Source organism: Ctenopharyngodon idella, chromosome 21 (assembly GCF_019924925.1).
Source record: "Ctenopharyngodon idella isolate HZGC_01 chromosome 21, HZGC01, whole genome shotgun sequence".
Classification (NCBI taxonomy): Eukaryota; Metazoa; Chordata; class Actinopteri; order Cypriniformes; family Xenocyprididae; genus Ctenopharyngodon; species Ctenopharyngodon idella.
In genome coordinates this window covers 949500-962157 of record NC_067240.1, presented here as the reverse complement: position 1 = coordinate 962157, position 12658 = coordinate 949500, and the positions used below count along the sequence as shown (strand labels likewise).

The following is a 12658-nucleotide window of genomic DNA, read 5'->3' as shown; positions in this document are numbered from 1 at the left end:
GAATAATTAACTAAACCGATAAGTTCAAAAAAGCATATTCATTCAGTAACAAAACACCTGTGTGTTGCTGCAGATGTGGCGCAACATGGCTTTTGTTTGTAGAGCAAATAATTCTGTCACAGAGTATGCTAACCAAACCACACACAGAGCGATCATATACTGCTGAGTAGCCGTTAGATGCTCACAAATGCAAATCAGACACATAAATAATTAAAAATAATATGATGATTAAAAAAAATCTATAATTGTTGCTCAACAGTGACGGGGAAGTTCAGTAACAAATAACCTAATTTGTCAGATGGCAAGATTGGTATTATAGCCAAATTATAATGCAACCAATAAGTTAAGCCCCGGGTATACTTCGGCCGTCCGCGTTCGTGCACCGTCTGCATGACGATTTTCGTCAGTTTAGATGTCAGTCCTACTAGCCTCAGTGGTGTAGGGAGTGAGTTTCACACATTTAGATGTGCAGAGAGCAGAAATGATTTTAATGTGCATGAAAACTCAGTATTGATCAGTACAAGTAATAGAGAAATCATGACTTTACTGTGAGAAACAATGAAATAATTTTGTCTCTACTAGATAACACATTTTCACTGACATACCTGATATGATGTTCATCATAATACAGTAAATATTCAAATATATTTAAATCAGAATACACTAGTCTATACATTTGCTATTGAGATGTTTATCTATTTTAAGAATATCTTTGCAAATTAATTAATTAAAAAATAATAAATACATAGAAAATTGCATGAACAAATATGGCATTATACAATCATTACAGACTAAAATGCAAATTAAGGTGGAAAGGTCTGTATGTGGATCATACACGTGAAAATAAACAAACAAAAATGTACTTGTTTGTTGTTTCTTTATTGTTAACATATAATATGAAGGATAAAAGCCAAATTACAAATATCGATTTATTACAGAACCCTAGCCCGAAATTCATAATTAACAATAATAAAATATTTGATTCTTGTTTTGTAAGTTACAGAGAACAATGTTGTACAAAACACCCAAATTACACCTGAACTTGATTACTGTTAATGATAATTTATAAAATGAAAACCTAAAGCTAAATTGAAAAAGATCAATTTATGACAAAACCACACCTTTTATCTTTGTAAGAATGATATTTTTTGGAAAGTAGTAATTTCTATTGCTTGTTTTTAAATAAAAGAAGAAAAAAAGTGTTCCAAGTGTACATAGTTTTTACCAAACTTTTTTTTTTTTTTTTTAACAGTGTTTTACTGTAGTAATAGAAGCTTTGTAATGGTCAAGAATTTGATGCTGTGCAATAGAAGTGTACTTGAAATGTTAATGTTGTTTCAGCATTAGTACATCAAATTGCAACATTGATTTGTTAACATTACATTTCATTCCAACAGATTTTGCACTTTTCTTCACGTTCATTTGTTCATTTATTTTCTGATAATTGGGAACTGGATCTCATAATTGTCATGTTCAGCTTTTCCGAGACAGCACCAAGGAGGGCATTTACGGGCCGTTATATTTTCTTTTACTTACTGTGAATCATTTACGGGCTTTGCCAACCAAAAGTGAGTTACTATTCTCATTTCATTTTCTTTTACTTATTGTGAATCATTTAGGGCCTTGCCCCCCAGAAATTAGTTACTGTTCTCATTTAATTTTCTTTTACTTACTGGGAATAATTTACGGGCCTTTCCCCCCAGAAATTGGTTACTGTTCTCGTTTCATTTTCTTTCACTTGCTGTGAATCATTTACGGGCCTTGCCCCCCAAAATAAATTAGTTACTGTTTTTGTTTGATTTTCTTTCACTTGCTGTGAATTATTTGCGGGCCTTGCCCCCCCAAATAAATCAGTTACTGTTTTTGTTTTATTTTCTTTAACTTGCTGTCGGTTGCTGTCGGTTGCATTTACGGGCCTTGCCCCCCAAAATAAATTAGTTACTGTTTTTGTTTCATTTTCTTTCACTTGCTGTGAATCATTTACGGGCCTTGCCCCCCCAAAAAAATCAGTTACTGTTTTTGTTTGATTTTCTTTCACTTGCTGTGAATCATTTACGGGCCTTGCCCCCCCAAAAAAATCAGTTACAGTTTTTGTTTGATTTTCTTTCACTTGCTGTGAATCATTTACGGGCCTTGCCCCCCAAAATAAATTAGTTACTGTTTTCGTTTGATTTTCTTTCACTTGCTGTGAATTATTTGCGGGCCTTGCCCCCCCAAATAAATCAGTTACTGTTTTTGTTTTATTTTCTTTAACTTGCTGTGAATCATTTACAGGCCTTGCCCCCCAAAATAAATTAGTTACTGTTTTTGTTTGATTTCCTTTCACTTGCTGTGAATCATTTACGGGCCTTGCCCCCCAAAATAAATTAGTTACTGTTTTTGTTTGATTTTCTTTCACTTGCTGTCGGTTGCTGTCGGTTGCATTTACGGGCCTTGCCCCCCAAAATAAATTAGTTACTGTTTTTGTTTCATTTTCTTTCACTTGCTGTGAATCATTTACGGGCCTTGCCCCCCCAAAAAAATCAGTTACTGTTTTTGTTTGATTTTCTTTCACTTGCTGTGAATCATTTACGGGCCTTGCCCCCCCAAAAAAATCAGTTACTGTTTTTGTTTGATTTTCTTTCACTTGCTGTGAATCATTTACGGGCCTTGCCCCCCCAAAAAAATCAGTTACAGTTTTTGTTTGATTTTCTTTCACGTGCTGTGAATCATTTACGGGCCTTGCCCCCCCAAATAAATCAGTTACTGTTTTTGTTTTATTTTCTTTAACTTGCTGTGAATCATTTACAGGCCTTGCCCCCCAAAATAAATTAGTTACTGTTTTTGTTTGATTTCCTTTCACTTGCTGTGAATCATTTACGGGCCTTGCCCCCCAAAATAAATTAGTTACTGTTTTTGTTTGATTTTCTTTCACTTGCTGTCGGTTGCTGTCGGTTGCATTTACGGGCCTTGCCCCCCAAAATAAATTAGTTACTGTTTTTGTTTCATTTTCTTTCACTTGCTGTGAATCATTTACGGGCCTTGCCCCCCCAAAAAAATCAGTTACTGTTTTTGTTTGATTTTCTTTCACTTGCTGTGAATCATTTACGGGCCTTGCCCCCCCAAAAAAATCAGTTACTGTTTTTGTTTGATTTTCTTTCACTTGCTGTGAATCATTTACGGGCCTTGCCCCCCCAAAAAAATCAGTTACAGTTTTTGTTTGATTTTCTTTCACGTGCTGTGAATCATTTACGGGCCTTGCCCCCCCAAAAAAATCAGTTACTGTTTTTGTTTGATTTTCTTTCACTTGCTGTGAATCATTTACGGGCCTTGCCCCCAGAAAAAAATCAGTTACTGTTTTTGTTTTATTTTCTTTCACTTGCTGTGAATTATTTACGGGCCTTGCCCCCCAAAATAAATTAGTTACTGTTTTTGTTTCATTTTCTTTCACTTGCTGTGAATCATTTGCGGGCCTTGCCCCCCCCAAAAAATCAGTTACTGTTTTTGTTTCATTTTCTTTCACTTGCCGTGAATCATTTGCGGGCCTTGTCCCCCCCAAAAAATCAGTTACTGTTTTTGTTTCATTTTCTTTCACTTGCCGTGAATCATTTACGGGCCTTGCCCCCCAAAATAAATTAGGTACTGTTTTTGTTTCATTTTCTTTCACTTGCTGTGAATCATTTACGGGCCTTGCCCCCCAAAATAAATTAGTTACTGTTTTTGTTTCATTTTCTTTCACTTGCCGTGAATCATTTACGGGCCTTGCCCCCCAAAATAAATTAGGTACTGTTTTTGTTTCCTTGGACCGTTGGCCTCCAAACATATTTGGACTGTTCCCTCTACTACTCTGAAAATGCTTGTATTCATTATATTTCACTGAATCATCAAATAGGACATGAGAATGATTGATGCTGAAGTCTGAAGCTGAAGAAAGAGAACAGATACACACTCATACACATATCCATTAAGACAAATAACATTGAAATCATTGTTGCATTCTGTCATACTTACATTTATCAATATTGCCCTGCATCTTCTGTAAGACATTGAACTTTAGGTTGGTCAGGTGATTAGGGAAAGTAATCGTCTCACTTGGACTGAGATCTGGATCCGGAAGGCTATACTGGGCTCTGAAACAACATTCAAGAGTCAGAGATGCTGCTCACCAAAAAAAAGGATATAGAACTCGAGGGTTCTTGACTCAATTTTAAGAACCCCTTTATGCCAAAAGAGTTAGAAAAGAGTCTTACATTGTTCAAACCAGAGTCGACACTGATGGAGAGACTCAGGAAGAAGTTACAACTTTTAGACGTTTCTGAATGGTTAGTGGATAAACTTATGTAGTTGCTGTGGAGTTGATTCAACTCATCGACTGCATTGTGCCAGGCAAATTTTAGTGATAAAGTTTACATGCTGTTTAATTCATAACATTTGAACGAATGAATGAATGAATCCATAAAATGATTGGTACTTCTGAAAGGTTCTATATATGAAGCGTCTGATGGAACCCTTTAAGCTTCTATATAGAACCTTTTCTTTTAAGAATATGATGACTTGAGTTCAGAAGGACAGAGAGAAACAGACATGACACAAACACAAACCTTTGCAATGTGGCCTTAAAGTTCTGTAAAGAAAAAAGAAATGCAAATTATTCAGCAAAACTGATTTTGACTTAAATCTCTGAAATTAACATTCATATAATTGGAGAATAATGAAGATTCATTGACACCTGCAGGAATGAAACATCTTCAGCCTTCATCTGCTCCTCTATGTCTCTGATTATGCTTCTGAGAGATGAAATCTGTTTGGTTGTCTCCTCCATCTTCTGCTTTATCTTCTTACTCTTCTGCTCTTCTTCCTCTCTCAGTGCTGTTATTCTGGTCTCTTCTTCATTGCGTAGAAACTGGTGAAGTTCCTCAAACTCCTCTTTAATCTGCATCTCTGTTTGTTGAGCTTGAAACTGAAATTAAAGACACAACAATATTGGCCAAACTAGATCTACATCAGCATCTTCCAGAATTGCATTAATCCCATCGTTTATTTCAAACCTTAATATCTTCAGCAGTTTTACACAGATTCTGTTCATGATTCACAGATATTCTCAGTTCCTCCCGTAAATGTTCCAGTGAAGTATTGAGTATATCCTGAAAGAGAACATAAATATAGTGTCTATTTTTTTTTTTTTATGATTTTCTGATGATGCACTAAACTGAAATATTAAAAGTGTCTAGTTAGTGTCTAAAGACTTTTTTTTAAAGGATTTTTTTTTCATGTCAGTTGCTTATTTCTCTCTCAAATTCTTATTGCTGTAATGCAGAAAAAATAGTTCACTCATTATCTGTAATGTAGGGGGACCTCAAAAATGCTGGAGAGCTGGATCCAAACAGTGAATTTTATTAACAGGATAAACAAAAACAAATTAAACACAAAGAGAGAGAACCAGGAACAGACTGAGCTCATCAAACATTACATCCAAGAAGGACAAGGCTCAACAAGTAACACAAGAAACATTGGGGTTTAAATACACAAGCGGTAACAGGCAAACAAGACACACCTGGAAATACAACAAGAACTGCAAAGGACTACAAAACATGGTGCAGAACAGGAAATTAAATAAAATCAACACAAGACCAGGGGAACACAGGCCAGGATCAAGGCATTATCTTAAAACCAGACACATTTATTTTAGTGATGGTGAAAAGAAGTTTTGTGAAGCACTGTGGCTTTCCCATCAACTGTATTGTAAAATGGTTCATTACTCAAAGCTTTTCAACACTGTGTACACTAACAACATCTTGAGGTCAAAAGGTGGAAAAGATGCCTTTGTGTCCCAGATGACCCAGCCATTTTTCAATTGTTTCATATATAATAGGCTAAATCAGTTTATGCTATGGAAAACAAAGGCAATAAAAATAATTAGCCTATATAAATACTCTTTCAAGTGCCATTGTACTTACACAATGTATCAATAAATGAGTCTGTGAATGAATTTATGAAAGGTACTCACGGATTCTTGAGATAAGGGACAAAACATGTTCTGCACACCGTTAGGGTTGAGTTGTGTTGGTTTGGGCGTTTTTGTTTTTTTTCCCCTTTATTGCAGGTCTTGTGAATTGAGCTATCTGTTGCTAGTCACAGATCTGATTTAAACATGGAGCAAGAGTTCGTCGGGACGGCTGCTCAGGTCTTGCTTGGGGGCAGCTTGCCAGGACCGCGCTCTAATGTTGTGCTATTTGTGTTTTGTTTTACATCAATTCACTTGCACTGACAACATTTCATTTGGTGCATCCATTCACATGCAATTGATACTGATTGACTCTATTGATACTGACTTTTTGATTGTTATTTTGGTTAATAAATATTATGTTTGAATTTATTCTGCTGTGTCATCTTCCTTAATGTTACATCTTTACGTAAAAAATAAATAAATAAATAAATTCACCAAAATAAAAATACTTAAAAAGTTACATCTAAAGGAAATGGATACTCCACTGGATACTCAGGACATTCATTGCTTTTATTTTTAAATAATTTTGTTAGTATTATTTTAATACATGCTCTATACTTAAATAAAATAGGCAACATGTAATTTAGCCTGTCCTCAGCATGAGGTCACAATGTAAAATTGCCAAACAAAGTGTTTAAAAACGCAACAAATTCAAAAATATACATTTAAATTGATAGGCAGAGATCTGTAATATATCAAACAATAAAAGTAAGCCTTGAATTATATTTTCCATTAAAAAAGCCTATCAAAGTTGTGTCCTCACTTTGCATCAACTCCGTTGGATTTTTTATAATTCTGAATAATAAATCAGGCAATGTCATGGTAATCTTCAACTCCGAGGACCCCTTTTCTATTTCCTGCTCATTGTGGATCTCACAGTAGGACACTTTTTTTTAATATATATTTTATACAAACAATGTTGAAGTCTCTGCGGTCACAGCTTTAACATGTCAACTCCATCATCCCAGTGTAATAGTTTCTGTAAATATTTGTAGAATAAATCTTGACATTTTTGATATGTTTATTAAGGCCGCTACAACTGAGAAAGAAAAAAAAAGCTCCACTGTACAACATGTGGTTAGGGTGGAAAATATTCAGTTTTGTCAACTCCGTCAGGTTTTATGTCTGATGATTGGCAAGTGCTCTCAAAAAGTCTATATATATGATTTAATATGTTTTTTGCATATGGGAAATTCTTCTAATGTTGTTTCATGATTCTCTTTACATATTTGGCCCTAGCTGGACCTTTGTCAACACCGTCAGTATTTAACACTGTCAGGTGAAGGTTTTTGTTAATTTTGAAAAATGAAAAAGAAGAAGAAGAAAAAAAAACATTTTCAGAAAAACCTGTTCCCTTACATGGTTCATCAGCCGAGACCTTTGTCTACAAATATATCAGTTTTAAAATATTGTAATATTAAATAATAAAAACTAACTTCTAAAACATGTTTTGTCCCTTAACTCAAAAATCAGTGTACTGTAGTATTGTATGGTAGTGTTGTACTGTAAATTTGATTTATTCTGAATATACTTAAATTTTATTTCACCGATACAATTAGAATTTTAAACATTTTATTTATTAGCATAAAATTAACAGGATTACAACTTTTACAATCTGATTTTGGCTTGAAGTCAGAATAAAATTATTAATTAAAGACGCAAAGAAAAATTAAGCAAATTCAGTTTTGTTTCTAAATTGCTCTCAATCATTTAACAAAAAACATGTCTGCATTGTTCATGTGAATAAACCCATCCCAGTAGGGCTTATTGGTTTGTGAAAATGTCTGTCAATAATTATATATTTGATGATTAAATAAAATGTTTTGAACATTATCTGACCTTATTGTCCATCGCAGCTTCATCTACAGGACAGAATCTGTGGTTGGAGTGTTTTCTGGAGTCTCGACACACCAAACATACGGGCTGTTGATCATCCAGACAGAAGAGCAGGAGCTTCTCTTTGTGAAAGCTGCAGACCATTTCATCTTCAGATGAAGATCTCTGACTTCTGTCCTGTTGAAAACTCTCACACAGGTTCCTCAAAGCCAGATTTAACGGAGGACGATCATTTGAAGATAAGCTTCGGCAAACCGGACATTCTTTTGATGTTTTATTTTCCCAAACCTTCTGAATGCAGGCTGAACAAACACTGTGGCTACATGGCAGAAGAACAGGATTTATATAAATATCACAGCACACCGGACAAGATAAATCCTCCTCAGCAAAAGATTGTGACGCCATTTTTCTAAGTACATAAGTTTCACTTTCAGTTCAGTAATAATCGTTTCCTCCTTCTTTTGCGATTTTATTGGTGGTTAACAAACAACAAACTGGTATTACTGCCACCGACTGGTGAAGTGTATATCAGAATGACATATTTCCCCTCCCTTTTTATACCATCTCACACAAATTATTTTAATATACTGATGGCTGAGCTCCAGAAAACCAGTAATGAGGTGGCTTTGACAGTTACAGATTTGAAAAACAAAAAGGCGGCAAAAAAGAAGAACCATTTCAGCATATAAACAAAGTCCCTTTAAGACAAGTCATTTCACTCGGCGGCCATCTTTGAAACGCCTCTCGGGCATCCAAGTGCAGCTCCTATCTCTTTGAATGGGGAAACATCAAATTCTCCTAAGTTGTTTGCCAAGCTTTCGATTAAATTTCATATTTGAAATCACCAGTGAAATAATATCTCATAAATTTTGTTTTTTAAACGCTCGAATCATGACAAAAAAACGGTATTTTTCAGGCTGGATCAAGCTAATGCGCATGCCCATTCCTAAATGCGCGTCTCTTTTGCCTTATTTCTGAGGCGCGCGTCTGACTGTTTCTATAGAAACCGGAGCTTCTAACGGCCGCTGCAGTGACGCGATGACTTTATCAATCGGCGATTGGCTCTTATTTAGAAGGCGGGACTTATTCCGCCATTTTGCGCGTTGCACATTCTCCCATTCAAAACAATAGGAGTGACGCGTCTTGTGTTATTCTATAGTTTTTGATATAAAGGGCTCTTCAAGACGATACGGTTTGAAGTAGAACTGTTACTATGTGTAAAGAACCATCTTTTTAAACTGGATTGTTAAGAATAACCCAAAGCAGATCCTTTATCTAGACCTGTAGTTTATTCTCTTCCCTCTTTAAAAATAAGTCATTTACACCTCTTAGACAGCAAGTATGATAAACTTATTTACAAAGACCTTAAACACATTATCACTAGTGATTATCAGTGTTATTTTCTGGGAAAGTATGTTTAAGACTTACCCAGTTAGTGACTTTATACAGAAGCGATTTAATTGAGGCTTTTGTTATCTTTTCCTGACACACTTGATCACCTGTTCTTTTACTGTGAGGTTACTTCTAAATTTTGGTGTGATATACATATAGCTGTTGTCAGTAAAAATGGAGACAATTCCTCCTATAACCCCAACAAGATGTCCTATTTTTTTTGTGTGTCATTTAAATTCACCCTTCTGTTATAAATTTTGTTTTATTAAATACATCCATACATGTAAATGAGAAAAAAAAGCCTACCTTAAATATACTTCTATGCGAGTTTGTTGAAAATGCTTTACAGCTTCAAATGCAAAAAAGACATAAGATTTAATAATTTCTCTTTGTCAAAATATTTATTTTAGCATTTTTTTATGTCTATATCGGCTACCTGTTTCTCTTTCCTACTGAACCAACATTAGTGTAGCATTGATTTGATGACATTAACAGATTTTTCACTTTTCATGTTCATTTGTTCTTTTATTTTCTGACAACTGGATCTCATCATTTAAGTTCTGCTTGCTTGTTTCTCTTATGAGAGGTGGCGAGAAGATTCACAGCGCCGGTGCCAAGGTGTGCCCCTCCAAGGTAACCCACACACCCACCCCAAACAAGTTACAGTGTGTGTTTTAAGGAGTACTTGGACCGGGTTCTCCCATCTTTTCTCAACTTAGACCGGGTCCTCTCTTCTTTCCTCAGTTTGGACTGGGTTCTCCCTTCTTTTCCTTCTTCATGCTGTGAGTCTTTAAAGGAGAACTCGGACCGGTGTTTCATTGGTTTTACTTCTTGCGGTTGTCCTTTTTTGGACTGTTGGCCTCCAAACATATTTCCTCCAGCACTCTGAAAATGCTTGTCTTCATTATATTTGACTTCATCAATTAGGAAATGAGAACGATTGATGCTGAAGGCCGAAGCTGAAGAGACAGAACAGATACACATACATCAAGACAAATAATACTGAAAACATTGTTGCATTCTGTCATACTCACTTTTACCAACATTGTCCTGCATCTTCTGTAAGACATTGAGCTTCAGGTTGGTCAGGTGATCTGTGAAAGTGATCGTCACATTTGGACTGGGGTCTGGATCTGGAAGGCTATACTGGGCTCTGAAACAACATTCAAGAGTCAGAAATGATGATGATAGCTTGAGTTCAGAAGGACAGAGAGAAACAGACATGACACACAAACCTTTGCAATGTGGCCTTAAAGTTCTGTAAAGAAAAAACAACATGATGTTAATTATTCAGCAAAACTTAGTTTGGCTTAAATCTCTGAAATCGACATTCATATAACTGGAGAATAATGAAGATTCATTGACACCTGCAGGAATGAAACATCTTCAGCCTTCATCTGCTCCTCTATGTCTTCGATTATGCTTGTGAGAGATGAAATCTGTTTGGTCGCCTCCTTCATCTTCTCCTCCATTATCTGATTCCTCTGCTCTTCTTCCTCTCTCAGCGCTGTTATTCTGGCCGCTTCTTCATTGCGTAAAATCTCATGAAGTTCCTCAAACTCCTCTTTAATCAGCATCTCTGTGAGTTGAGCGTGAAACTGAAATAAAAGACAACAATATTAGCCAATCTAGATCATCAGTATCTACACTTCCAGAATTGCATTAAACACATTATTTCAAACCTTAATATCTTCAGCAGTTTTACACAGATTCTGTTCAAGATTCACAGATATTCTCAGTTCCTCCTGTAAGTGATTCAGTGAAGCTTTGAGTATCTCCTGAAAGAGAACAAAACGAGTGTTGAATTTGTTTTTATTTTTGAGTTTTTGCCTCTTTTACTTATAGTGCAGACAGTGGAGGGAGTGGATTTGTGCTGACAGATGCACCATAACTCAAAACACTTTTACAATTTTATCTGATGACGCACTAAACTGAAGTATTAAAAGCAAACATTAGATAATTTAGTGTAAAGCTGGGCATACACTGTGTGATTTCTGTGAGCTTTCAGCAAGGTTACCAACTCTCACTGTACGAGCAGATTTAAAGGGTTAGTTCACCCAAAAATGAAAATAATGTCATTCTACACCCGTAAGACCTTCGTTCATCTTCAGAACACAAATTAAGATATTGTTGATGAAATCCGATGGCTCAGTGAGGCCTGCATTGAGAGCAAAGCCACCAAACAAAATCCATAAAGGTACTAAAAACATTTAAATCAGTTCATGGGAATTCAGTGGTTCAACCTTAATGTTAGAAAAAAAAAAAACAAGATTTTTTTTTTTTTTGGCGCACAAAATGACTTCAACAATATCTAGTGATGGCTGATTTCAAAACACTGCTTCATGAAGCTTTACAAATCTTTTGTTTCGAATCAGTGATTTGGATCGCGTGTCAAGCTGCTGAAATCACATGACTTTGGCGCTCCGAACCACTGAGTCGAAACAAAAGATTCGAAGCAGTGTTTTAAAATTGCCCATCACTATATATTGTTGAAAAGACGTTATTTGTTATTTTTGGTGCACAAAGTATTCTCGTTGCTTTATAATATTAAGGTAGAACCACTGTAGTCACATGAACTGTTTTGTGTACCTTTATGGATCTTGAGAAGTTGTGGCATTGCTGGCAATAGAGGCCTCACTGAGCCATCGGATTTCATCAACAATATCTTAATTTGTGTCCTGAACGTGAACGAAGGTCTTCCCAAGATCGTCCCTCATGCCGTCCCAAACCCGTAAGACCTTCGTTTGTCTTCGGAACACAAATTAAGATATTTTTTATGAAAACCGAGGGTAGGCTATCTGATCCACACATTATACCGTTACCAGCATTGAAGGATTTATGCGCCGAAAGCTTTTCAGTTTTTACTTTTCACTTTCTGTATAGTGAACAAATGACTGGGGTTTGTACGGAGCCCCAGACATGACATGCAGGGAAAAAAAAAGAAATAAAATTTTTTTAAAAAAAATTGTGCGCACGATTTATTTTTTTTCTTGCATGTCATGTGCGGGGCTCTGTAGGTTTGAGACTTATTAGGTCTAACTAAAAGTTTGCACATTGCTTGTGTGATATCCACTTGCTCGCCTTCGTGGTTTAAAACAAACAAACAAACAAACAAACAAACAAAAAAACAGTTCACATTTCCAGTGATAAAATAAAGTGAAACAAATAAATGATCAAGTAAATTAATAAAAGAGGCGCCTGTGTAGACGCAGGTGGCTTGGAAGACATGGGTAATATGGTTTATCTATTTTGCAGCACGAACTGGAGGAAAGCAACAGTTTGCGAAATTAGAGCTAGTTTGATAGCTACAGAACTTAAAGATCTCCTTTTCGTTTTCTTTCTTGCTGCATTAAAGACGAAATGGTTTGACTTCTGTTTTCGCGCAGGCGCAGCGAGGGAAGAAAACCACTGAGTTTAGGGCAATCGGTTCTTTGCCGGTCGGGA

General features: G+C 35.9%; 1 protein-coding gene across 35 annotated transcripts in view; it reads right to left on the bottom strand.

Moving 5' to 3' along the window:
- The window catches only part of LOC127504080 (tripartite motif-containing protein 12A-like), a 51072-nt gene that overhangs the window by 28249 nt on the left and 10165 nt on the right, over window positions 1–12658 (bottom strand). For 2 of the 35 annotated variants that reach the window (XM_051878438.1, XM_051878432.1), the window contains exons 2-8: window positions 10897–10992; window positions 10582–10812; window positions 10450–10472; window positions 3991–4109; window positions 3453–3903; window positions 1917–3164; window positions 468–1832 (exon numbers count right to left, since the gene is read on the bottom strand). The exons of 1 other annotated variant lie outside the window; for it this stretch is intronic. In XM_051878438.1, the coding sequence (XP_051734398.1) occupies window positions 1670–1832; window positions 1917–3164; window positions 3453–3903; window positions 3991–4109; window positions 10450–10472; window positions 10582–10812; window positions 10897–10992 (2331 nt within the window). In that variant the 3' untranslated portion in view covers window positions 468–1669. Of the gene's footprint in view, window positions 1–467; window positions 1833–1916; window positions 3165–3452; window positions 3904–3990; window positions 4110–4580; window positions 4604–4708; window positions 4940–5027; window positions 5124–7825; window positions 8270–9710; window positions 10174–10248; window positions 10368–10449; window positions 10473–10581; window positions 10813–10896; window positions 10993–12658 lie in introns of those variants that run through there. 32 more of the 35 variants (XM_051878436.1, XM_051878435.1, XM_051878437.1 and 29 more) reach the window with 29 other exon arrangements.